The 24,495-nt window shown below is 45.5% G+C and overlaps 1 protein-coding gene across 2 annotated transcripts in view; it reads left to right on the top strand.

The window, feature by feature from the left end:
• The window catches only part of LOC111152625 (phosphodiesterase 8A), a 148,745-nt gene that overhangs the window by 57,335 nt on the left and 66,915 nt on the right, over positions 1-24,495 (top strand). For both annotated transcript variants that reach the window (XM_022511160.1, XM_022511161.1), the window contains exons 2-4: positions 15,581-15,637; positions 18,172-18,362; positions 24,365-24,421. In XM_022511160.1, coding sequence (XP_022366868.1) covers positions 15,581-15,637; positions 18,172-18,362; positions 24,365-24,421 — 305 coding nt within the window. The remainder of the gene's footprint in view (positions 1-15,580; positions 15,638-18,171; positions 18,363-24,364; positions 24,422-24,495) is intronic.

Here is a 24,495-nt window from a genome sequence, read left to right on the forward strand (position 1 = left end):
TGGGGCCACAGGCATAGCGTGTTTGAGTTTCGAAAGATGAGGAAGAATTAGGGGAGAAAAGGAAGAAAGCAGGAGCGTGCTGTGCCCAGTGAGTCACATGACCATGGCAAGGTAGTAAGGGACGTGGGCTCTCCAAGGGGTTCTAAGTCCTTCCGACAGTAGAAGCTCAAGCTTCAAACACTGTAGGAGCCTTGAATGCCGTCTCGGAGTCCATGCTTTATCTAGGGCAATGTGGATCCCCTGAAGGATTTTATGTGTACTCTGTTTACGCATCATACATTGCAACTCCTTTTGAAACCAAACATTCTCATGTTTTTGTGACTTTGGATTATTAATTTCCTGCATTCTTCACTCCTCCCACCCCCATAGTACGTAGTTCATCTGTTGACTTCAGATAGTCGTGAACGAAGTCAACAGAAATGACTCTTGTTCAGTCAATACAAGAGAACGGTGAAGTGTCGTAGTTGTGAAGTGAGCAGAAAGATACTTTGAAGTGTTTTAGGTTCTTTATGGTTTGTGTTTTTGTACATACTGTAGAAATATGTCATTCCCTGTATATTTTCAGGCACTTGTGAAGTTTTGGGGTATATGGATTCCTTTTAGGATTTGAGTAGATGTATTCTCATGATTAATTATTACTGAAGTAAAGAGGAAATGATATCAGCAGATGTGCGGAGCTTTTATTCGCACTGAATACACTATTCATTTAGACAAAAAGATCATTTCTCAATTCAAATCGGAATATTCTAATTTAAGGCCTAAATCAGTTGTGTCATAATCTCTATGGAAACAAAGCTTTCCACTGTGTAGTAGTTGCATAAGTAACTCATTCCCCCTTGTAGATACACAAATTGTAGATGCAGATGCTTCTTTTTCCCTTTTCTCTCAAGAACTCTCTTAAAATAGAAGAGACTTTAGCCAGCGACATTTGTTTATATGTTTTATAAAATTTAAAATATCTGTTCAAATTCCCTGCTTACATGCATTCTTATAAAATTGCTGGAATTTAGCAGTCACTGAAAAGCTGCTTGCTTTTCCTAGTTGAATTCTGACTCAGAGGGTAAATTATCCCGCTCAGTTTTCAGCATATTTGTATCACCTGGCTGTGCAGAGCTCCCTTTGGTTGGGTTGTCTCCTTAATTTTTCTTGATCTTCAGGCATTTTTATGTCATGGGTATGAGCCCTTTCCCGGTCATATGTTTTGCAAATACCTTCTCCCATTCTGTGGCTGATTTTTTCATTCCCTTACTAGGGTCTTCTGGTGAACAGAAGTTCTTAATTTTGAAATCTAATTTTCAGTCTTTTCCTTTTTATGTTTAAGAAATCCCTGCCTATCTCCTGCGGTTCCTCTTTTTTTGTGGTTTAGGGATCTTCATCTGATTCTCCACTTCCTTTCCCTCCCTGCCAACTAATCATAATCATTCCAGTATGTTTAATGTTTGTTATTTCATTTTTGTGTGTTGTAAAGTATGTATTGTTGTTACATGCTTATATATTTTTAATGTTTGTAAGTGGTATTGTATTATAGATCTTAGTTTTCTTTTTTCACTTTGCATCTGTGTTTAAGATTCATCATATTACTGGGGCACGTGGGTGGCTTAGTGGTTTAAGCGTCTACCTTGGCTCAGGTCATGATCCCAGGGTCCTGGGATTGAGCACTGTGTTGGGCTCCCTGCTCAGTGCCTCTCCTCCTCCCCTGCTTGTGCTCTCTCTTGCATGCTCAGATAAATAAATAAATAAATAAAATCTAAAAAAAAAAAAAAATTCATCGTAGTACTGTGTCCCAGTTAGAAATACCCATGTTGCCTTCAGCTCTGCTACTATGCATAACCCTGGACAAATATCTTTGCGCATAACCCCTTACAGATCTTTTTTAATAGACCCCAAATTCTCACTTCTGGGTCATTGGATATGCAGGTATAGGCATTTTTGGCTTAACCTCAGTAATTGGATCCTGAACATCACATGGTCCAAGTGAAAATTTCAACCATTACTTATTCTTTTAAATGGAAAAATTTTATAGTTCATTGTAAGTCAGCTCAAAACCCCGAACCTCTTTCCTGAAGCATAACTGAAATTTACTAGAGCCCTATAGGTAAGTAACATTCTAGCTTGTTAGGATGTAAAATGCTTTAAATTTCACTTTCTGGGACACGTGGGTGGCTCAGTCGGTTGGGTGGCTGCCTTCGGCTTGGGTCCTGATCCCGGGGTCCTGGGATCGAGTTCTGCATCGGGCTCCCTGCTCGGCGGGAAGCCTGCTTCTCCCTCTGTCTGCCTCTGTCTCTCTCTGTCTGACAAATAAATAGATAAAATCTTTAAAAAAATATCACTTCCTAATCACCAGATGTTCTGTAGTTATTGACAAGTGGTTGTGCCTACGCAGTGCATCTCTTCTGCTGTGGGCTTGACCTAGTTTGCTGTGACTTGGCCAAACAGAATGCACCAGGAGGGGCGGAATCGTCAGTAAATATTGGCCCCACTGTGGTGCCTCCCTCAGGAAAATGATGAAGAAGATTGAAATGAGCCAGCATGCCAAGTACGCATGCTACTTCTGTTGGCAAAACCAAGATGGAAAGATGAGCCGTGGGGATCGGGCACTGTTTCTCCTGCAGGAAAACGGTAGCAGGTGGTGCCTGGACCAATAGAACCGCTTCTGCCGTCACAGTGAAGTCAGCCTCAGACGACGGGAGGAGGGGAAAGACCAGTAGAAGCTCCGCTGTTTGAAATATTGCTAGCCTATAGTAAATGGGCTAGTTTATGGAACAGATTTGCTTTGGCTTGTTGTTAAATTTATGACTTAGGTGTTCCAATTTGCATTGCATTACTTTTGCTTTCTCAAAGGACTTGGAAATTAAAAATCCTTATTTTTTTATGGGGCTAGGGAAGGAAACAAGTGTTTGCTCTGAATGCAGTAACGTGAACAGTTCGCCTGTCTTCCCGTAACTTCCAAGGGAAGGCATGGCCCTGTGGAGGGTGGTGCCGGGATGCTCTCTCTGTGCCAGCAGCTTTGGGAGCTGCCTGTCCCCTTTGACACTCGTGCTTTCCGAAGTGGCTTACGCAATTGGGACTACTCGCTGTCTAACAAGTGTATTTGGGCTGTAATTTGAGACTTCCTGCACATCATTTTGTTAAAAACGTATTAGACTTCTAGTTTCTAGTTCTGTGTGTGAGGAGCTTGGAAATCAACACTCTGTCCTGACAATAAGTAAAAAGCTGAAGAGATTGAAAAATCAACAACTCTTAAATCCGTAAGGGAAGACACAGTGCCCCCAAGATGGGAGAGCCAGGCGAGTGCAGGAACCCACTGCTTCCCAGAAACTGCAAGCGGAAGCCGCTCGGGAGCGCCTGGCCTAGGAAAACCTGAACTCCAGTCGGCCATTGCCAGAGGCTCAGTGCGGGAGACTCGGAGGGTTAGAATGTTTCGAGGGAATGTGGTACGAGGGGCCCACGGTATTGTGAGGTTTGCCTCCAGGAGCTTGACAGGATTCGCACGGTAAATATCAGAAAACACGTTGTCTACAAGAAACTCACTTTAAACATAAAGGCACATAGGGGCACCTGGGTTGGCTCAGTCGGTTCAGCGTTGGACTCTCTATATCGGCTCAGGTCATGATCTTAGGGTCCTGGGATCTGGCGCCCCGTCAGCTCTGTGCTCAGCGGGGAGTCTGCTTGCCTCCCTCTCTCTGCCTCTCCCTACTGCTTGCGCGCATGCATACTTGACCCTCTCTAAAATAAATATGGTATACAGAAGGACACCACATGATGATAAAGAGGTCAGCTCTCCAAGAAGACCTAACAGTCCTTTATGTGTATGCACCCAGCAGCATCAGCCTGCGTGAGACGAAAACCAACAGAACTGCAGGGAGAGAGAGATGAGTTCGCTGTCACAGTAGGGGACCTCAACACCTTTCAGAGATGGACCTGTCCAGGAGGCAGAATGCCAGTAAGGACACGATGGAACGCAATACCACCATCAATCAAGGGGATATAATTGATATCTATAGACGACTTCAGCCAATAGTAAAGTACACATGCCCCCCACCCCTCGCCAAGTTCCTGTAGAACATTCACTAAGATAGACCACATTCTGGGCCACAACATTTGAACAAATCTGAAAGAACAGAAATCATACAATATCTGATTTTAGACCACAATGGAAGTAAACTAGAAATCAGTAACAGACAACTGGAAAATCCCCAAATATGTGGAGATTAAACAACACACTTCTAAATAATACATGGGCTAAAGAAGAAATTTCAAAAGAAGTTTAAAATACTTTGAAGCAAATGAAAATTAAACACAACTTATCGAGATTTGTGAGATGCAGCAAAAACAGTGCTTAGAACACATAATTTAAAAAAGGCTGATCGAAGGTTGGTAATCTAAGTTACCACCTTAGGAAACCTGGGGGAAGAAAGAAGAGCAAACTAAATCCAAAGTAAGCAGAAGAAAAGAAATAATAGGAATTAAGGCAGAATTTAGTGAAATTGAAAACAGGAAATCAGTAGAGAAAAATTAATGAAACCAAAAGCTGGTTCTTTGAAAAGATCAGTAAAATCGGTAAGCCTCCAGCCAGGCTAGCTAAAAAAGAGCAGATACAAATTCTGAATATCAGAAATGAAAGAAGGAACTTCGTTACAGATTCCATGGAAGTTAAAAGGTTACTATTATAAACAATTCTGTGCCCACAGACTTGATAACTTAGATGAAATGGACCAGTTCCTTGAAAGACACAAACTGTCAAAACTCACAAGAATTTGATGATCTGAATAAGCCAGTATCTAGTGAAGAAATTAAGCCAGTAATGAATAACTTTCCAAAACAAAGTACCAGGCCAGTATGGCTTCCCTCCTGAATTCTACCGACATTTAAGGAAGAGACTTCATTAAGTCTCTCTCTCAGAAGGTAGAAGCAGAGGGAGCGCCTCCTGCCTCATTCTGTGAAGCCAGCATTATCTTAATACCAAAACCAGATAAAGACATTGCAGGAAAAGAAAACTATAAACCAGTATCTCTCATGAACATATAGGTAAAAATTCCCAACAAAGTACTAGTAAATCAAATAAAAACGGTATAAAAAGAATTTTGGGTCACTCCAAGTGGGCTTTATCCCATGTAAGTGACACTGGTGGTTCCAAATTAGAAAATCTACTAATGTAATCTATCACATCAACAGCCTAAAAAGGAAAAATCACATGATTATATCAGTAAATGCAGAAAAAGCATTTTTTAAAAAAGATTTTATTTGAGAGAGAATGAGAGCGTGAGCACTAGAAGTGGAAGGTCAGAGGGAGAAGCAGACTCCCTGCTGAGCAGGGAGCCCAATCCGGGACTCGATCCTGGGACTCCAGGATCCTGACCTGAACCGAAGGCAGTCACTTAGCCAACAGAGCCACCCAGGTGCCCCCAGAAAAAGCATTTGACAGAATCCAAAACCCATTCATGATTTAAAAAAAAAAAAAAAAACCAACTTAGTAAACTAGGAATAGAAGGGAACTTCCTCAAATTGGTAAAGAATATCTACAGTAAGTCTGCAGCTAACATCATACTTCATGATGAGAAACTTGAAGCTTTCTTGACAAGATCAGGTATATGGCAGTAATGTGTCCCCTCTCACCACTGCTTTTCAGCATCACCCTGGCAACTTCTGCTAACGCACTGAGACAAGGAAAGGAAATAAAAGGTGTGCAGTTGGGAAGGAAGACATAAAACTATTTTTGTTTACAGATGATGATATTTATGTAGAAAATATAAAATAATCGATAGAAAAACTAACACTTGACAGAATTCATAACTGATTATAGCAAGGTTGCAGCACACAAGGTTAATATATAAAAGTCATTGCATGGGGCACCCAGTGGCTCAGTCAGTTAAGCATCTGCCTTCGCCTCAGGTCGTGATCCCGGGATCCTGGGATCCACCCCTGCTTTGGGCTCCCTGCTCAGAGAGGAGCCTGCTTCTCCTTCTCCTCCCCACTTGTGCTCTCTCTCAGTGTTTCTGTGTCTCTCACTTTCTCTCTCTCTCTCTCTCTCAAATAAAATCTTAAGAATTAAAAGATAAGATGAACTTCATTAAAATTGAAAACTTCTGCTCTGTGAAAGACAATGGAATATTAACCAGCACTGAAAAGAAATGAACTAATTATGAAGCCATGGAGGGTGCAGAGGAACCTTAAATGCATTTGCTAAGTGGAAGAAACCAACCTGAAAAGGCTCTGTACTCGGACGATTCCAACTCTAGGACAGTCTGGAAAAAAGCAAAACTGTGGAGATAATAAAAAAGTGGTTAAGTGGTTACCAGGGGTGGGAGGAGGTAATCAGGCAGAACACGGAGGATTTTTAGGGCAGAGAAAATATTCCACATGAATATTTGGAATATTCAAAATATCCAAAATATCCATCATTATGGATAATCATATAATGATGGATACATATAATTATACATTTCTTATACATTCTTCATAGAATAAAGCCCATGGTAAAATATGGATTTGGAATGATTATGTTCTGTCTATATGAATTCATCTTTGGTAAAAAATCTACCATTCTGGTGAGCAATGATGATGATGGGGAGGGATATCCATTATGAGGGTAGAGGATAGCGGATATAAGGGAGATCTCTGCACCTGCTTTTTAGTTTGTTTTGTTTTGAGATTTTATTTATTTGACAGATCACAAGTAGGCAGAGAGGCAGGAAGAGAGAGAAAGAAGGAAGCAGGCTCCCCACTGAGCAGAGAGCCCAATGCGGGACTCCATCCCAGAACCCTGGGATCGTGACCTGAGCTGAAGGCAGAGGCTTTAACCCACTGAGCCTCCCAGGTGCCCCTCTAATAAATACAACCTTAAAAAGTTTATAAATACACTTCTAGGTAGAAAAAATGGGTAGCTGGCTATATAAGCCAGCAACTCTAGACTATGTAACTTTGATTTTACTTTTAAATTAGAAATTTATTTTTTGTTTTAAAACTTTCAGTTACACATGTAGTTTTAAAGATGTCCAAATGTTGACCACTTACATCATCACCTTAAACTAAGACTTACTTATGTTAATCTTCCATAGGTAAGGGTTTTTTGAGATTTACAGTAAAAATACACTGGTTTTAAAAAGTGACTTTAACTCTATATATCACATTAGTACATTTATTCAGTATTACTTCAATAAATTAAAAAATCATTTCAGTGATTAATGAGGCACAAACAAGAAAAAAGTCAGATGTAGCAAACATAGAATGTTATGCAATTTAAGCTTTTAAAAAAAATTATTTATTTGACAGATCACAAGTAGGCATAGAGGCAGGCAAAGAGAGGAGGAAGAAGGCTCCCTGCTGAGCAGAGAGCCCGATTCGGGGCTCCATCCCAAGACCCTGATATCATGACTTGAGCCAAAGGCAGAGGCTTAACCCATTGAGCCACCCAGGTGCCCCTGCTTTTTAGTTTTGATAGAAACCTAAAACTGCTCTGAAAAAATAATCTTATAAATGTATTTAGTTTGGAGGGTATAAATATACATTTTTCCTATATAAATACCGGATAACTTCTTGTCAGGATTTTACCTTAAAACCCTTAGGAAGCAGCAGCCTTGGGAGAGTACATCCTCCCGAGGAAGCCTCCAGCTCGGGCTGTTGCTGCTACTTGCAGTGAGGGTGGGGTGGGCGGGGCGCCGTCATCTAAAGCTTGGGACCAAGGCTCCAGCCCTCATCCCTGATCTTCTGGATCTAAGGCCTCATCTGTCTCTGGGGGTTCTTCACACTCTCTGTTGATGTCGACCATACCCCTGCTGTATACTTCCATCTCTCCCCTGCGCTTTCTCCTCTGAAACCCAAACTTCAGTTTTCCTTGGGACATAAGAAACAACTTCCTTGATTTTTCAGAGCTGGTTGGTGGAAATTTAAAATTAGACATAATTAGTAGTGGAAGTATTCCAAAAAAGAAGGTTTAAAGAAATCCGTGTTACTTATGAAAAACAGTGTAGGTCAGTGCGAAGACTTAGGTCTTCGTAAAACAGGGCTCGTAAAAGACGTGGTTTCCACAGCAGAACCCCCCGCTGTGGACTGCGTCCCGAGGCTCTGATGGTTTAACGCAGGAAGGAGGTCGGGGTGAGCAGTTGGACTCTGGCAGACTCTCTCAGAACATTCTGTCTGTTAGCTCCACACCTGGTGAGAATTTCCTCATTGCTCTAGAATGAAAGCAGGGGCGTTGTGAATGCTCGTGCGTCCCCTTCCACTAGTGAGGATGGCCACACGTCACGACACCTGTCATCGCAGGCCCGGTGTGCTGCAGAGCAGCATGTCTGTCACTCCCTGAAGCTTGGCAGTCACTCTTCTCTAGACCAGGCTCCACAAAGTCAGGAGACCCGTGGGCTTTCAGGGGGGAAGGGTCAGAGTTTAAACCTCCATCTTTCCAGTCTCTGGAATCCTGGCTGTGGGAATTGTGGGGGTGATTCTGCATCATTTATTCTGCTGTGTGGGTCTTCATTCTTGGTGTAGTCCCTTTGGGGTTCATGAGCTAACCCAATGCAGCCTGGGCTGGCGTTCACGGTCAGGATGCTCCAGTGGGCAGTTGGCTGGCAGGCAGCCTTAGGAGCTCCGGAACAAGGCTCCGTGCTGTCCGAGTGTGCAGTGTGTGACCTCAATGTGCGCAGTAGTCATACGGAGGCCTGGACTGAACTCCTCCCAGAGCGGGGCAGGACGCTCGTTTGTTAATTTATAGCTGGGAATCTTTCTTGTCGATATCCCGATCGTCTCTACCTGCTGGATTCAGTGTTTTCCTGGAGGGAGCTCCGTGAACAGCGCCGAGCTCTCCCCCTCCTGCTCTTCTCCCCTGGCAGCCCGTAGACCCTCCTCTTTCTGACAGGATGATATGTGGTGATCCGCGGCCTCTTTTTTGAGGGTTTGGGGAGAGGCAGGTTCTAGTTATGTCACACCTCAGATTTCCGCCATTGGGATTCGAAGATTCTTAAATTTCAGTGACTCATTTAAAGCGAAGCTTAGGGTTGGGTTATCCTATGATGGGCTATTTGTTATGGCTCATTTTCTTGTCACATTTGGAGGCAGTCTTCTTTGAGGGTTTCAGGAAAACCTTTATTTGTCCCTTGTACCAAATACGTTAATATGATATTTAATAACTAGGTCCTATTTTTTACACATGATATTTCAAGGTATCATGAAGTGGATGGTTCTTTGTGATTACCTTTGTGAATTTTAGAGATTATCTGTGTGAATTCTAGAGTTTACCTTTGTGCTCTGAAAGAAATAGCTCTTTGGAAAAATAAAGTTTTAAAAATGCCTTAAAATGTGTATGTGTAAAAAAAAAAGTGTGTATGTGTACGTGTGTGTAAGGTTGTAGTTTCCTAGCAAAAGCTTCTTGGAAAATCTTTTCTGTACATACTTTAGAATTTATTGGGCATTTGCTCACAGGCAGCCATTGTGTTAAACTCTTTAAATAGTGCATTTAATCCAGACCCCATTTTATGCTCGACAGTGTGGGTTTAGGGAAAAAAGGACCAGACCAGTTTTACCCAAGCATGTGACTTGATTTTGGCATTCAGTTGGGGAAAAAGTCTCCTTGTAAATGTTTGCTGTTTAAATTGACTGAAGGGACAATCAGGAGCAGGTAAGGAGAGAAAAAAGAGATTGGACAGTGTGGATGGAGGTGGAGCATTTGGCCTGCTGGGAGAAGAACCCAGGAGAGCCGTTAGCTTCGCCGCAGGGTAGATCTTGGTGCCATCTTGTGGGTGGATCTGGAAAGAACCAAGCAGACCCACACCAGCTTCTACTGGGATGCCTTGCAGAACCCCAAATTTCCATCAACACCTAAATAAAACTGTAAGTCCGATATCAGAACTCCAGTCTAGAAACCAGTAGAACTGATTATATCCTATCCATCAGCAAGTCCTCATCACCCTGACTCCAGAATGCCCCCAAACCATCTCCTCATCTCCATGACAACCCCTGGGCCGCAGGGCCATCCTCTCTCACTTGGACTGCTATGGAATCTTCCTCAGTGGTTTCCTTGCCTCTACTGTGACTGTCCCACTGTCCATTCCCCACCAGGGAGCCATTTAAAATATAAAGGGGATCTGTTTAAAGGGATCTATTTAAAAAATAAAAAGTAGATCCTATCACTTTCTTGTATAAAACTCTCCAGTGGCTTTTGATGAAATTTAGGATAAAACTCAAGTTTCTCGCTCTGGCTTAGAAAGCTCGGCATCTTACTGCCCCTGTCTAGCCATAACCTCATCTCCTGCCCTCCTCCCCCTTCCTTTCCTTGAATGCCCCATTCCCACCATAGGTCCCATGCATCCCTGTTCCCTCTGCCGGGGGCTCCTTCTTCCGTTCCTTGTATGGCTGCCTTCTTCTCATTCAGATCTCATCTTTCTCATTCAGATCTCATCTTCCATGTTACTGCCTCAGAGAGGCCTTCCTGGACTCTGATTCAAAGTAGCACCCTATTTAGTTTCCGTCACATCTCCCCCTGTTAGGTAGAGATACTGTCTGTCCTGTTCTCTGTTGGGTGTCGAATGCCTAGGAAACCAGTTAGCATACCGTGGGTGCCCAACAAAGATTGGTCAAGTGGGTGAATGCTGCTTTCTAGGTTCTCGGTCTTATTTCCGCTCAATATAGTGAGGGTCATGTGATTTTAGGCCTTTCCAAATGGAGCATAAAAAGACCACAGGAATTCAGTTCCCCTGAATTGGGTTTTACTCTCATCATTATCATTTACCAACTGCCTAACCACCCTGCTCTGAGCTTCAGTCTTTCCATCAATAAAATGGAGTTAATGAGTTTACCTTACTCGGGGGGGTGGGGGGGGGGGCTAAATTGGATTTAAGTATGGTTGGAAGAGTATTTAGCATATAATAGGCACCTCCTTTCTCTAGTAAAACTATCATGTTGTCAGTGCAGACGTTTTCCCCTCCTGCAACTCAAGGACGGGGTTGGGCACTTCTTCGCACTCCCTGGTACCTGGCCAGCTCTGTGCTTGGCTTAAAGCAGAGTAGTACATGGTCCCCAGGTGGCTGGGCTAATTTTGACTCTTCCCACCCAGGAACTGGTGTCTCCTGTCTTGTTGAAGGTATGTCCCTTTGACCAAATTACCACTCTGTGTGGAGAGAAAGACAATAAGGATGTACAGGGAAAACCTGGAAGGGAAGCTTGGCTCAGGGCAAAATCTGATTTATGACTTTGCTAGAGTTCCTAGGTTTATAGACAATTAATGTAAATTGATCCCAGCATAACTTTTGTTTCTAATAAAGGGGATATAGGAAAAAGAATAGATCACATGATTCTTTTGTGGTTCCTAGAGTTTAGGCTTTCGTAAGAGTCCTTCCTTCCTTTATGTTCCTTCTTGAAATAAAGTATATAAGAAAACGTTCTGGAAAATGGGAGTACTGTATCACAAGTACATGTGTATGTAGAAACTAGTATGAGTATGATTTCTAGATAAACGAATGATTCAGAAAGATTAGCTATTGAGTAAACACTGATTCAAAAATATTTCTTAAACGACTACCATGCCAGGTACTGTTTGGGATATTGGAAATACAACAGTGAATAAAGGAGATAAGTCCCTGTCTTCATAGCACGGACATTCTTAGTGGGAGAGGCAGACAGTAAAGAAGATAAATAGTAAAATAAGCAATTTTGCAAATGATGACTGAGAGCTACAGAGAAAAAAAACAAAGCAGCCAAGAGATAGGGTTGGTTTGGGCGAACAGAGGTTTTAAATAGATTGGCATTCTGTATCTCTTTTCTCTCCCACCCCCACCCAGGACCCGGATTCATAACCCTGGTTTGGCCTTCTAGTGTCACTTCTAAATGTTAGGTCAGTTAGGCAAACAGAAGAAATCTGATACGTGGTTTGTCAAAGTTTCAAACGTAATTCATTTGATGTTTCTGTCAGCCATATTTACAAATATTACTTTACTAAAATACAGAAAGACTTCTTACAATCTCTAACAATAAGTATTAATAAATACATATCTAAAAATCCAGAAGACTAAACTCAACAACTTGTATAATTACCAATATCCGTGAACATAGTGTTGTTTCTGTGTTGTCCAAAGATAGCAATTGCCTTTGAAGCTGAAAGATTACATCAAAGCTGTGATATTAAAATTAACTTAAGCAGGACTATCCTCTTTTAAATATTAATGTGCACAACCAGTTACTAAAAGGGCCATGACCTTGAAGCATTAGGTCAGTTTGATTCTGATTTTCATACACGAAGAAAGGAAGAATGCAAGAATTCTATAGTTCTGATCCCCTTTTCCAGAGCACTTGGGAAGTTGTTTACTCTTTAAGGGCCCACTGCTGACGTCCGCTCACTGAGTAATGTCATCAGATTTCCTGGTGGTGGTTATTTTGGGGGGGGCAATGGTAAGTAGTTGTCCGGCTCTGCTGGGACACTGCTCGACAGAGGTCCTGAGAGCCGGATGTACCCCGTAGACAGGATGTGAGGTTCAAATGCGATCTAGTTAAGTAAATAAAGTGAGTTTCGGTGGTAAATAGAGTTGTTGAAACATTAATGCTTTAAAATGATATCATTAAAATTATGCCGAGGTAAAATTAATAATTTATTTATTTATTTATTTATTTTATTTGACAGAGAGAGAGATCACAAGTAGTCAGAGAGTCAGGCAGAGAGAGAAGCAGGCTCCCTGCTGAGCAAAGAGTCCGATGCGGGGCTCGATCCCAGGACACCGAGATCATGACCTGAGCCGAAGGCAGCGGCTTAATCCACTGAGCCACCCAGGCGCCCCAAAATTAATAATTTTTAAAAAAAAATCTATAACTTCTTTTATTTCTTAAAATGAATGTAGTAGTGAGTTATTTTTGTAAGTTGAGATCATAAAGTTATATTTTCTTTGTCTGTGAAAGTTATTTCCCCCACTTTCGGTGTGGACCGTGTGCTCAGTGTTGTGTTCCTGGGAGCGATAACGCTTTGCCCTGAACCGGTCATACTTTTATCTTGTCCCTCAGTTTATAATCAACACTATATATAACGTGTGTGTGTGTGTGTGTGTGTATGCACACGTATGTATTCTACAAACATCCTAGTTATCATTTTTAAATCATTTTAAACTTTATTTAAAAATAAAATTTTTAAATTACTACTTCCCCCCCCCCCGTTTCCTTAAGTTTGTGCTGTTGACTTTCTCAAACTTAGTGACTTGAAAGCTTGGTAAATGTACCTCATTCTTGTTTGGTGACAAAAGGATTTAAGGCTGTGAATCTTGTCTCTGAGTAAAATTTAGCAGCGTCCCGTAAGTTTCGTTACATGATATTTTCATTTTTACTATTTTCCAGATAATCTGTAGGTATAATTTGCATTTCCCTCTCTGACCAGGCAACTGCAAGTTAGTATTTAAAAATTTTTCAGGGCAGTGGTGTTTGTTGATTTTGCTTAAGTTCATGTTTTTAATTTCTGGTTTAATGACATTATGGTTGAAAAATAAAAATGGTACCATTTTTACTTTCAGCAAAGTGTTTTAAGGTTTTCTCTGTGACCTAGTGTATCAAATGTTTTTATACTATTCATAAGTATTTCTTGCTCCTTTGAGGCCTTTTTATCTACTTGACCCTTCAGAGCCAATCACCTGAGTCCTCTGTCAGAGGCTGCCGCTCTGTGCTCACGTAAGGGACCCCAGCACTGGCTGGCTGCTGCCTTCTCTTGGGCTTCCCACTCCCGAGTCTTCTGCTTTCTCCTACAAAACTGTCCCCCCTGGTATAGAAAATTAGCAAGATGATTTTCCTTCTCTTTCTTCTCCTGTCATTTTGTTCCCCCTTTTCTTTCTCCTGAGTAGGTCACTGCATTCTCCAAGCAGTGGGTCTGTATCCGTCCTTGTATTTCCATTCGTTCTTTTAAACTTTGTTTATAAAAACCGACAGAAAACTCTTTGTTCAGATTAGTCTCTCACAGTGCCTCCCGCTTTCCTTCTGAGTGCACCACGAGCGAATGATTGCGTAGACCAGACCTCTCTTTGAAGACCCTCTTGGCCTTGGCCTCGCTGAGGCTGGCCTGCAGCTCCACAGCGTGGGGGGTTAGATGGTGCTGGGGGAGGTCTGTCCTCTCAGCCTCCCACCCTGTACAGCATCCTCCTCAGTCTTAGGTCTGGAATAGTAGTGGCCCTGGCTCTTCTTAAGCCTTCCAAGAGATGAAATTGTCACAAAGAAGATCAGAAACTGAACTGGTGTCCTGTAGTTGGTAGACAGCAACTTCCAGCAGTGAGAAATAAACACCGACTTCCCCCATCCCGAGCAGGCTTTGTTCTGTGTGTTTACTGTGGGGTAGATCGCTGCTTGAGGGGAGACATGGGAGGTGGGCTGTCAGGTAGGAAATATCTTGTGGGAAAGCTTATAGATCTAGGTCTTCTGCTGCAGATTTTTTTTTTTTTTTTGGGCCATGGACTCATACCACCACCCAGAGGCCTGGGGATCCCTTCAGTACTTAACAGTGTTTCTGGGAAAATTGCAGAAATGTGTCTGCTCCTCTGGGATCAACTCAGTGCCAGCACCCATCATTTCAGGGCTGTGTTTCAGCCCCATATTCTTCCTCCCCTGGGCTCCCTTATGCAGCGCACAGACTGCCCAAACCTTCTGGTGGTCCTGGGTTTGGAGTGAAATCCCAGCTACCACTTGCTGACTCTGTGGCCTTAAACAAGGTACTTGGAACCTCAGTTCTCCAACCATAAACCTCACAGTGTTGTTGTAAAGATTGAGCAAGATAACATATGTTCAGCAGTTAGCCTAGCGCCCAGTATACGCTAAGCCCCTCCGTTGGTGTTGTGATTTTATTATGGCATTGCATTTACCTGTGTCATTTAGTGCTAAGTTCTCAAATAGATAAACAATTATTGATAAATAATGTGCTGGTCTGTAAAATGAAACTGTTAACACTCTCAGTGGGGCTTCCTTGGCTCTGATGTCACATGATTCTAACTTCTGAATTTCATTATATATGTGCCATGGTTTTTTCTTTAAAGATTTATTTATTTATTTATTTGACAGCCAGAGATCACAAGTAGGCAGAGCGGCAGGCGGGGGTGGGGGGTGGGAGCAGGCTTCCTGCTGAACAGAGAGCCCGATGCGGGGCTCGATCCCAGGACCCTGAGATCACGACCTGAGCCAAAGGCAGAGGCTTTAACCCACTGAGCCACCCAGGCACCCCTGTATGTGCCATTCTTGATGTAAGATTTCATTTTCCATCAAAGAAAGATAGAAGCAATCAGTGTTCATTCAGTGTCTAATTTTCGGGGGCCCTTCATATTGTAAAGTCATTTGATCTTTGTGACAAATGAGAAACTTAAGACTGAGGAAGGCTGAGTAGTTCGCTTAAGGTCACACCCCGCGAGGAAAAGCAGAGCCAGGTCAGGCTCTTTCCACGTCTCCCTCCCTGCTCTGCATCTTCCCTGAGGGTTAGAAGGAGATCCCTGGGATTCTGTGTATTAACAATTTAATTTATGTAATTTTTCTCCAGAGTAAAAATCTCACTTTCATCTGTGGCACTGATTAGAGAGAAAATTTAAAGTGATCTTATCTTTAAAAAAAAAAATTCTTTTTTGAGCACACTTTTTTCTTACAGGTAGCAGTAGCTGACGTGCAGTTCGGCCCAATGAGATTTCATCCAGATCAGCTCCAGGTAATGATAAACCAATACTAAACCGTGCTGTAATTTTTACATGTTGATTTTCTTTAAAGAGGGGGAGGGAGAGGGCCTAACAGTGAAAACAGTTTTCTATTTTAGTTAATAGTAGTGGATCAACATTAAATTCCTGAAGCTGATAATAATACTCTAGTTAAACAAGAGAATGTACTTTTCTTGGACATACACGTGTGCACCTTACTTTGAAAGGTTCAGCAATAAAGAAGAGAATGTGCATAATTGCTGGGGGGGGCGGGGAGAGCAAAGAGGGCAAAATCTTTTTTTTTTTTTTTTTTTTTTTTAAGATTTTGTTTATTCGTTTATTTGACAGACAGAGATTACAAGTAGGCAGAGAGGCAGGCTGAGAGAGAGGAGGAAGCAGGCTCCCTGCTGAGCAGAGAGCCCGATGCGGGGCTCGATCCCAGGACCCTGGGATCATGACCTGAGCCGAAGGCAGAGGCTTTAACCCAGTGAGCCACCCAGGCGCCCCAATAAAGAGGGCAAAATCTTAACAGTTGATGAAGATAGAAGGGTCCACTAGCGTTCGGTACACTCACAGCTTTTCTGTAGGTTTGAAATTTTCCGGTAAAAAAAAAAAGCAAAAGCACGGTCTTTCCTGTGTTGCTGAATCAGCTCTATCGGAAAATAGCACATCCAATGAGCTACATCCAAATACATACATTAAATGAGCACATCCAAAGTATTAGACAACGTAAGCTGTTGAAATTGAGCTCCAGTGTTATTTGATGCTTCCTGCACACAAGCCATCTACTGTTGGGACGGGCAGAGCTGTGCTCTCTTAATTCTTGGCATTTGTGGTGGACGTGCGCTTGGGTAAACTCAGGAGGAGCTGAGTCTTCGGGGACAGGGTCTCTGGTAGCGTTGCGGTCCTTCTCACAGGCTGCCCACCTCCGCCTTACCACCGTTATCCTCATGAGTCCATCCAGGTCTGAAGGGACAGAAGGAACAGTGCGCTTCTGACCTAGACCTGGCTGGCGTGGTGGGGGGTGGGGGGCGGCGGTGGGGGGTGCCTGGCTGTGGAGGGGAGACATGGCAGATGCAGGCCTCACCTGATCCAGGCCAGGCAAGGGGACAGCAAGCCGTCATCCTGGGCAGAGGCATAGGTGCCACCCCTTGGGCCTGGTGCTGTGCCTGTGTCACTTAACTGACGGTTTTCTTTATTTTGTCATTTGCTGTCGATCAGAACTTTATTAATTGATTTTTATTGAAATGAAGTTGACCTCTAACATTATATTGGTTTCAGGTGTACAACAGTCATTCGACATTTATATACATTAGGAAGTGACCAGCACTATAACTCTGGCTACGATGTGTCACCATATAATGTTCTGTACTGTTAACTGTAATCCCCCTGCCATGCATTGTATCCCCAGGTCATAGATATTTTATGACTGGAAGCTTACCGTATTTATTTATTTATTTGAGAGCAGAGGTAAAGGGGTTGTGGGGAGAGGGAGAAGGAGAGAGAGAATCTTAAGCAGGCTCCAGGCCCAACACTGGGCCTGGAGTCTGTCGTGGGGGTCGATCTCACAACCCTGAGATTCTGACCTGGGCCAAAATCAAGAGTCAGGCGCTTAACCGACTGAGCCCCCTAGGCACCCCTGGAAGTTTATCTTAATCCCTTGCCCTAAGACAAGTATCATATGATTTAACTTATATGTGGAATTTAAAACAGTAAACCACCATCACCAACAACAAAAAGCAGAAGCCGACTTAGAATAATCTGGTGGTTTCCAGAGGGAAGGGAGGTTGAGGGATTGCCTGGCCAGTTATGAGGTATTATATTTGGGTCTACTTGAAATATCTTGTCATCAAAGTAATTTTTTTTAAGTTGGAGGAATTACATAAAATCTTGAGTCAAAACATTTAAATACATTATTTAAAGTTTTAACTATTTGGGGCGCCTGGATGGGTCAGTGGGTTAAGACTCTGCCTTTGGCTCAGGTCATATCTCAGGGTCCTAGGATTGAGCCCCATGTCAGGCTCTCTGCCCAGTGGGGAGCCTGCTTCTCCATCTCCCCCTGCCTCTGACCTCCCACTCAGGCTCCCACTCTCTCTCTCAAATAAATAAAATATTAAAAAAAAAAGTTTTAAGTATTCTAAAAATTTGACTAAAATAGTTTCAGTTTTTGCCATCCAAGGAACTTGTCTAGTTAACTTACTGTTAACTAAAATAAGTATTTGGGTGTAGTTGAAATAGTTTCAAGATAAAAATCCTTAAGCTTTTGTTGAGTTCGCCAGTGGGCTTATTAGCAAAAGAATATGAGCCATGCACTTGGACATCTAGACAAGAGCAGATAAAATAGCAGTAATTTGGGGGAGCTGAGTGGTAATGTCTGTGAGTTACGTGTAGGAGGATTTCTGTCAACAGATTGTTGTGTCCACATCTGTGTACTTGCCTGGAAAACACTTGGGAGTTTTCTGTGGCATGTTAAGAAATGACCATTCTAACAATGACTTTTTTTTTTCTTTTTTTTTTCTTAAAAAGTGCTCGTTCTTTTTTGATTCAGGTACTTTTAGTGTTTACCAAAGAAGATAACCAGTGTAATGGATTCTGCAGGGCATGTGAAAAAGCGGGGTTTAAGTGCACAGTTACCAAGGAGGCTCAGGCTGTTCTTGCCTGTTTCCTGGACAAGCATCATGACATCATCATCATCGACCACAGAAACCCCCGGCAGCTGGACGCAGAGGCGCTGTGCAGGTGAGTCTGGGACGTGGGCCTGAGTAGCCCCATGGGCATGTGTGACAGTAAGAACAGCCCAGAAATACACCAAGTAAAATTCCCCGTCTTCTATGCACATAAAATAAGTAAGACATAAGGACCATTATTTCTAGGACTGGCCTTCCTCTGTTTTTACTTTGCTTTGCTTAAAACAATTTAATATATATACACACACACACATACATACATACATACATACATATAAATAAAAACCATTAAGTGTTAAAGTGAAACTCAGTCTGTGACTAACTACAACCATCACCCACAGATGATGGCAACAGGAGCTGATGAAATGTTCCAGATGTTTTTAAAGTTATAAAAAATTGAAAATTGTCTTCTAATGTTAGGCAAATGTGCCTTGTTTATAGCACTTGCACAATATCAGAGTGTGTGAACTGGGTTGCTTCATAGGCGGTCTCAGAGCAGCGTAGACTGTATGTGTGCCGTCCTCTACTAAGTTCCCGCCCCCGGCATCCCGCCTCTGTTGGGGTGGGGTTCCCAAGGGGAAGCTCTGAGCAGCACAAGTTCTTTCTTGCTGAGTCCAACTTAATCCCCTTTCCCAGATTTCCAGCCTTTGAGGGCAGGAATGGCCTGTCCCGGAGGCAGCATATGTGCACTGCCCCCGGCAGCTCCTCCCGGCGCACTTTCGTATCCCAGCCTCGCGTGGTCCCTTCCAGGCTGTAGCCCTCGGAAGTGCAGCTCCAGAACCGAAAGTCTCAGCCAGGTTTGAATGGACCGGTGAAGAGTAAGCAGAATGGCCATCTTCCCTGTGCTGTGCAGGGAGCGAATGATGACACATGCGGCCCCCGAGCATACTGCTTTCCTGAGGGCTGTGTCACGGTCCCGGCCAAGAAGCTCCGGTTTTTCTTGCTAGCTGTGTTCTACCACATCACCTCCACCTTGTGGCTGAGGGTGTGTGTCTGTTGTGGCTGGGGCGGGGGTGGTCCTTATGCCGTAGTTAGTGAGTTTTCTAGAGGCAAGTGTAGGCCCTAATTTAATTTTCTAAGTTACTTTCATCTTGATTCTGGCCATGCCTGGTTTAAAGGTCATCCCTTTAAGGGAACCTGCCCACTATGGAAGTTTCCTTCAACGAGTTATTCCCAGCTCTCCCTCCTGAACCTGTCCCTCTGCTGATTTATACAGCTCATGAGGTCTTACCCTGGCAGAGCTCTGTCCTTTCCTTCCTCTTCCTTTTGGGATACCTAACCAACACCACCCATGAAGGGTTTTTCATCAGTTGCTGACTTACCTAAACAACTAGCATTCATCTGTATCTCTCTACTGGGGACATTTGGAACTCCTTACACTCCTTATCAGCTGCCTTGCTGAAGGGCAAATATTCTGTGTTTGTGACATTTCCAAATCCACCGGTTGAGGAGCCGTACTTTGTAAATCTTCTCGGTTCTGGGCACTGTCTTTGGTACTAGAGCTCCACAGGCAAGTAAGATGTGGTTCTTGCCTCCGGAGAGCTACTGTTCTAGTTGACAGATGAGTGTCTCAGCACAGGCTCTAAGTGCCCACGAGGAGCAGATGCGAAGAGCTGCAGGGCCCTGTGTCAGGGAGAGCCACACAGGACGTCCAGCCTGAGTTGTAAAGGATGGAGAGGAGTTTTGAAAGAAAGGTGGGAAAGACCTTCCAGGTGCAGGGAGCAGCATGTGTAGGACCGGGCAGCTATACGGGGCTTCTCAGCTCAGTATGGATGGCTGCAGGGCTAGGCGGGCTGGGACGTGGCCAGGAGCAGGCAGGAGCCCCATCAGGAGGGCCTTAGGTGCTGAGCCAAAGGCTTGCACGTCAGCCTGTAGGCGGCTGGGACGCTGATGTGGCCAGTGCAGGGGCACGTCGGGAGCAGGCGGAGGGTCCTCGGCTGCCAGCTGGAGCTCAGAGGAGCCGAGGCGGTTGTGAGGCTGTTGGAGGCCGTCTTGTGCCTGGTTACAGGCGCTTCCTGTCAAGAGACCCATCAAGCTGACAGACAAGAGCTGGTCTCAGCGGTTCGGAAGCCAGCGGTGGGCTGCGAGCCACCTCCGGAGCTGGGAGAGCAGGGGACGGCTGGGATTCCCACTGCGGCTCTCCGCTCTGTACCCTGGAGGCCGAGCCGCCCTCCGCACGCTTGAGTCCTGAAGCTGAAGGACCAGCCGGACCTACGGGAAGGAGATGGGAAGATGCTCCGCGTCACTGTCACAGTCATGCTAAGCCCGGGACGCCGGAGCTGTGTGGCCAGAGAAACCGACGCCTCTGCTGAGCCCCCGAGCCCTGCCCGCAGCCCCCCGCTGCCTCTCCAGTCTTCACTCTCCGCATCCGCTGGAACCCCAAGACCTAGAGCGGAGGCAGAGACCTGGGTTTTTCTGCCACGTTGCAAGGAGGGGCCAGAGCCTCAAGGAGTGCGCGAATAGCCCTTGGCGTGTTGTGGCTTCGGGGCAGCAGAGCGCCCCGCTTCTCGGGAGCGGGTGGGGAGCGGGAGAGAGCAGCCGGCAGGCTGTGCGGCTCCCATCTGCCTGCCCCGGCCGCCTCTCTGAGCAGGGGCTCACCTCTGCTGCCCTGATCCACAGGCCCAGCCCCGGGGGGAGGAGGGCTGCCAAGGGCCCAGCAGAGGCGAGCAAGGGAGGCTCCTGTGATCCTGTGATTCTGTGATTCTGTGATCCCGACGGGCTGGATCCCGCCTCCCTGCAAGGGTGAATGACAGGGATAAAGGCCTGTGAAGAGATGCCAGATAACAGAGGGGAAAGAACAGCCTTGAAGACAGAGAAAATGATTCACCACAAGAAACCGAAGAACCTCTCAGAAGCCTGTGCCTGGGGTACCCAGGAGAGATGGAGAGCTGTTCGTTCGTGTGCCAGGAGCAGGGCTCTGCGGTGAAAGGGAAGACGGGAGAGCGGCCTGCGCCGGAGCCCGAGGGCACCTGCCGAGTGGGTATAGGCCGCACGCGGGAGCAGGACTCTGCTCGGGTGCCAGACGCCTGGGACCGTCCCTGGGTTCACCTCAGTCCACGGCTCCTTTTCACCATGGTAAATTCCAGTCTTTCCCATCTCAAACTCACTCCCCATGGCGAAGGGAGCAGCGGCGATGTGCGAGTAACGGAGCTGTTGTAAAAGTTAACTCACCGAAGGGCTTTGCCAGGTTCTCGCAGTCCGTCTCTGTGCCCTGGCCTTTCCTCCGGGCTTGTGCTGAGACCCTCATCAGATGTGTCTGTAGTTGCCACTGTGTCTGGAGAATGGTGGTTGCCCCCCATACCCATGTCTACTCTTTCCTAGTAACTGAATTTCTAATGTTTAGCGGGGCCTCTGGCCACCTAGAAAATGCACGCATTCCCCAGCGTTTCTTGCAGCTGGCCAGTGGGAATGTCCTGTGCATCTTCGGGAAAGTATCCTGCTTCTAGAATGTGGGTGTCATGGCTTGAGCGTAGCCTCTGTCTCAGACCACGAGGAAGAAACCATGTGGAGGCAAGAGTCAGGAAACCTGGCACGAGCCCGGCTCCCGGTGCTGCTGCTGCCACCGCCTCCGGCCGCCTCCGCGCATCTTCTCCGTGGGAGAACAGTCTTGCCTAAGCTGTTGTTCGGAGTTTTCTCCTATGCATTACCCCATCAAGTCCTAGCGCTTCCCAGCACACTCACATGGTCTATCAGAATCTTGTGCTAGAGATTAGCGCCTTCTCTCTTCTCTGACTTCTCAGATCCTGCCTTCCTAACATCTGGTTGTACAATTTTGATGATGCTAAGTAATTTCTTTCTTCGTTTTCCTGAATCCTAAAGTAAAGGGTTGTGTTTTTTCGTTTGTTTATCCCAACCCAGTTTCCTTACATTTCTATTTTCTAGTCCGTTCTTCCTCCTTACGGACCAGAAAAAGTCAGGAGTACCTCTGCCATTTCATACAGTGTTGGCCTCCTTTGCAGGTATCACCTTGCTTCCAGGTAAACGTGGCCTTCTTTCTGCTTTGTCCTTAGCCCAGTGCCCCCCCTCCTTCCTGTGCCCTGAGCAAGTCATCCAGAACGACCTCGTGAGTGGATGTGCACAGTTACCTACTTGCTATTTATACCACTCAGGTCTCTGTTTTTCTTCTAAAAAGAGGAGAGCTGATTTGAGATAGCTGACTGCATACTTAAATTCGCCTTTTCTTTCTTGAAATCTTGGTGATACGATGGAAGTATGAACACAAGAATAAGTACGTGCCCTCAGAAGTCACAGAAATACCATTCGTGGGTCCCGTCTCTCCCTGGGTAGGATTCGTGCTGTGCTCAGTAGCAGCCCACAGTTTCGAGAAGTGAGCTGGCCTCGTCTGTGTGAGTGTCCACTGTGCCAGTCAACTTCCACGCTTGGACAGCCCTTCCTTGGGCCTGCTCCCGGAAGGTGAGCGTGGCTCTTCTCCAGGCAGGGAGATCCTGCTGGAACCAGGGACTGATACCTGGTCGGCAGACCCGCAGTGACCCATCGTGACCCGTCCAGGGGCTCTTCCAAGTCAGTAGCCATGCGGCACCCTGGAGGTTGGCTTCCTCTGGCATCGACAGGCAGATGGGAGCTGAATGGACTGGACACTGGGTAAAGCAGAGAAACACGGAGAGAGGTGTGAGCGTGCGGCCCACGAGAGCCGACTGGCTCGTCCCTAGAGCTGCATGTCCGTCCCTGAGTGACTTTTGTACCCTACATCCAGTCTGTGTCTGTCATTAGACTCAGCCTGAGGACATGAAGCCCCCATGCCGTGAGGCAGGGCTGTGCTGGGCGACACGGCCACACCGCTCATTTAGGCATCCACTGTGACTGCTTTCACATGACAGTGGCAGAGTGGAGTGGTTGTGACGGTCGGCCCGGCTCACGAAGCCTGGGACACTTGCCATCCGACCCTTTACAGAAAAAGTTTGCCAAATGGAGGTATCCGTCATGTGTGCTGAGTTGATGTCCTCGGATGCGTCTGGAAAGGCTACATTCTGTAGCATCCTTGGGAGAATTGGGGAAGAATCATGCAGGTGGTTTTCTGTGTTCTGTGACTCAGGAGTGGTTCTGGTTCTTGAACTAACAGAACAGAGTTCATGCAGTAAGTCTCGGCTGTTCTCTGTCCCATCCTGGACACTTGTCTAGGAGGCCAGCACACTTCCGACATGGCTGGGAACGGTCGCTCCGTTCTCCTGCTGAAGCCCGTCCTGTGTGAGTGTCTTCCTTTCAGCCCAGGGCTGCCTTCCCCCCTTCCTGTGGCGTGGCTCCGCATCTGCTCCGGTGTCCCGCCCCCCCCCCCCCCCCCCCCCCCCCCCCCCCCCCCCCGGTCAAAATGTAGGGTGAGCTTTTGTCCATCCCCAGTGGACCCGTTGCTCCTCCCCCTCCTCCTCTCCCAGGTCACGTTGATTTCTGCCCTGTCTGATCGGCTGCGTTTTTGTTCCTGGGACATGGCTTCTCCAGAAGGGGTGAATGTACTCTGTGGGGTTGTACTCCACCTCGTACTCCACGGGTGATTTTAGTGGGGGCCACAACCCCCGTGTCTCTTCCCCAGTCCTCCATTCTTCCTCTGTCAGGTGGCGATTCTCTGCTTTCTGACGGATTAGAACATCTTGCGTTTCCTAGTTTTGAATTTCTGTTGCTACTGCTTTTTGCCTACCTAGGAGCTCTTTGTTTGTACTGTTTAGGGTGCTGACCTTTGGGCTTTGTCCCCACTGTAACCGCGGCCATCAGCTTGCGGTAACACACATGTACTCGCATTTCCCTTTGGCGGGGAGAGACCGATAACCCCAGTCACGTAAGCCCAAATAGGGAGCGTTCTTCCCCTGGGCCGTTTGGATTAACAAAGTCCAGTATGAGGAGCAGGCCTGTTAGGGTGACTTGTCTGCTGAGTGGGGCTTGTGCCCTAGAGGGAGGAAGATCAAATAGCCAAGAAGGTAAAGCTAGAGTGTGACTTGCTCCCTCTTCTACCTCTCCCCAACTGTAATCGTTCTACTGAGATTCAGTGTATTTTTTTTTTTAAGAATTGCTTTACATTTATTTTAAAATTTGTTTTCTTTAAAGGTCTATTAGATCATCAAAACTCTCTGAAAACACAATTATTATTGGTGTAGTACGCAGGTAAGCTCTCATTTTTTTTTGAGGTTGAAGTTCAGGTATCTGTGTTGTGCTGGCCCTTAGCAGGGGCCTGAGCG

The sequence above is a fragment of the Enhydra lutris genome, unplaced genomic scaffold, assembly GCF_002288905.1.
Source record: "Enhydra lutris kenyoni isolate GAN:26980312 unplaced genomic scaffold, ASM228890v2 scaffoldscaffold29, whole genome shotgun sequence".
Taxonomy (NCBI): domain Eukaryota; kingdom Metazoa; phylum Chordata; class Mammalia; order Carnivora; family Mustelidae; genus Enhydra; species Enhydra lutris.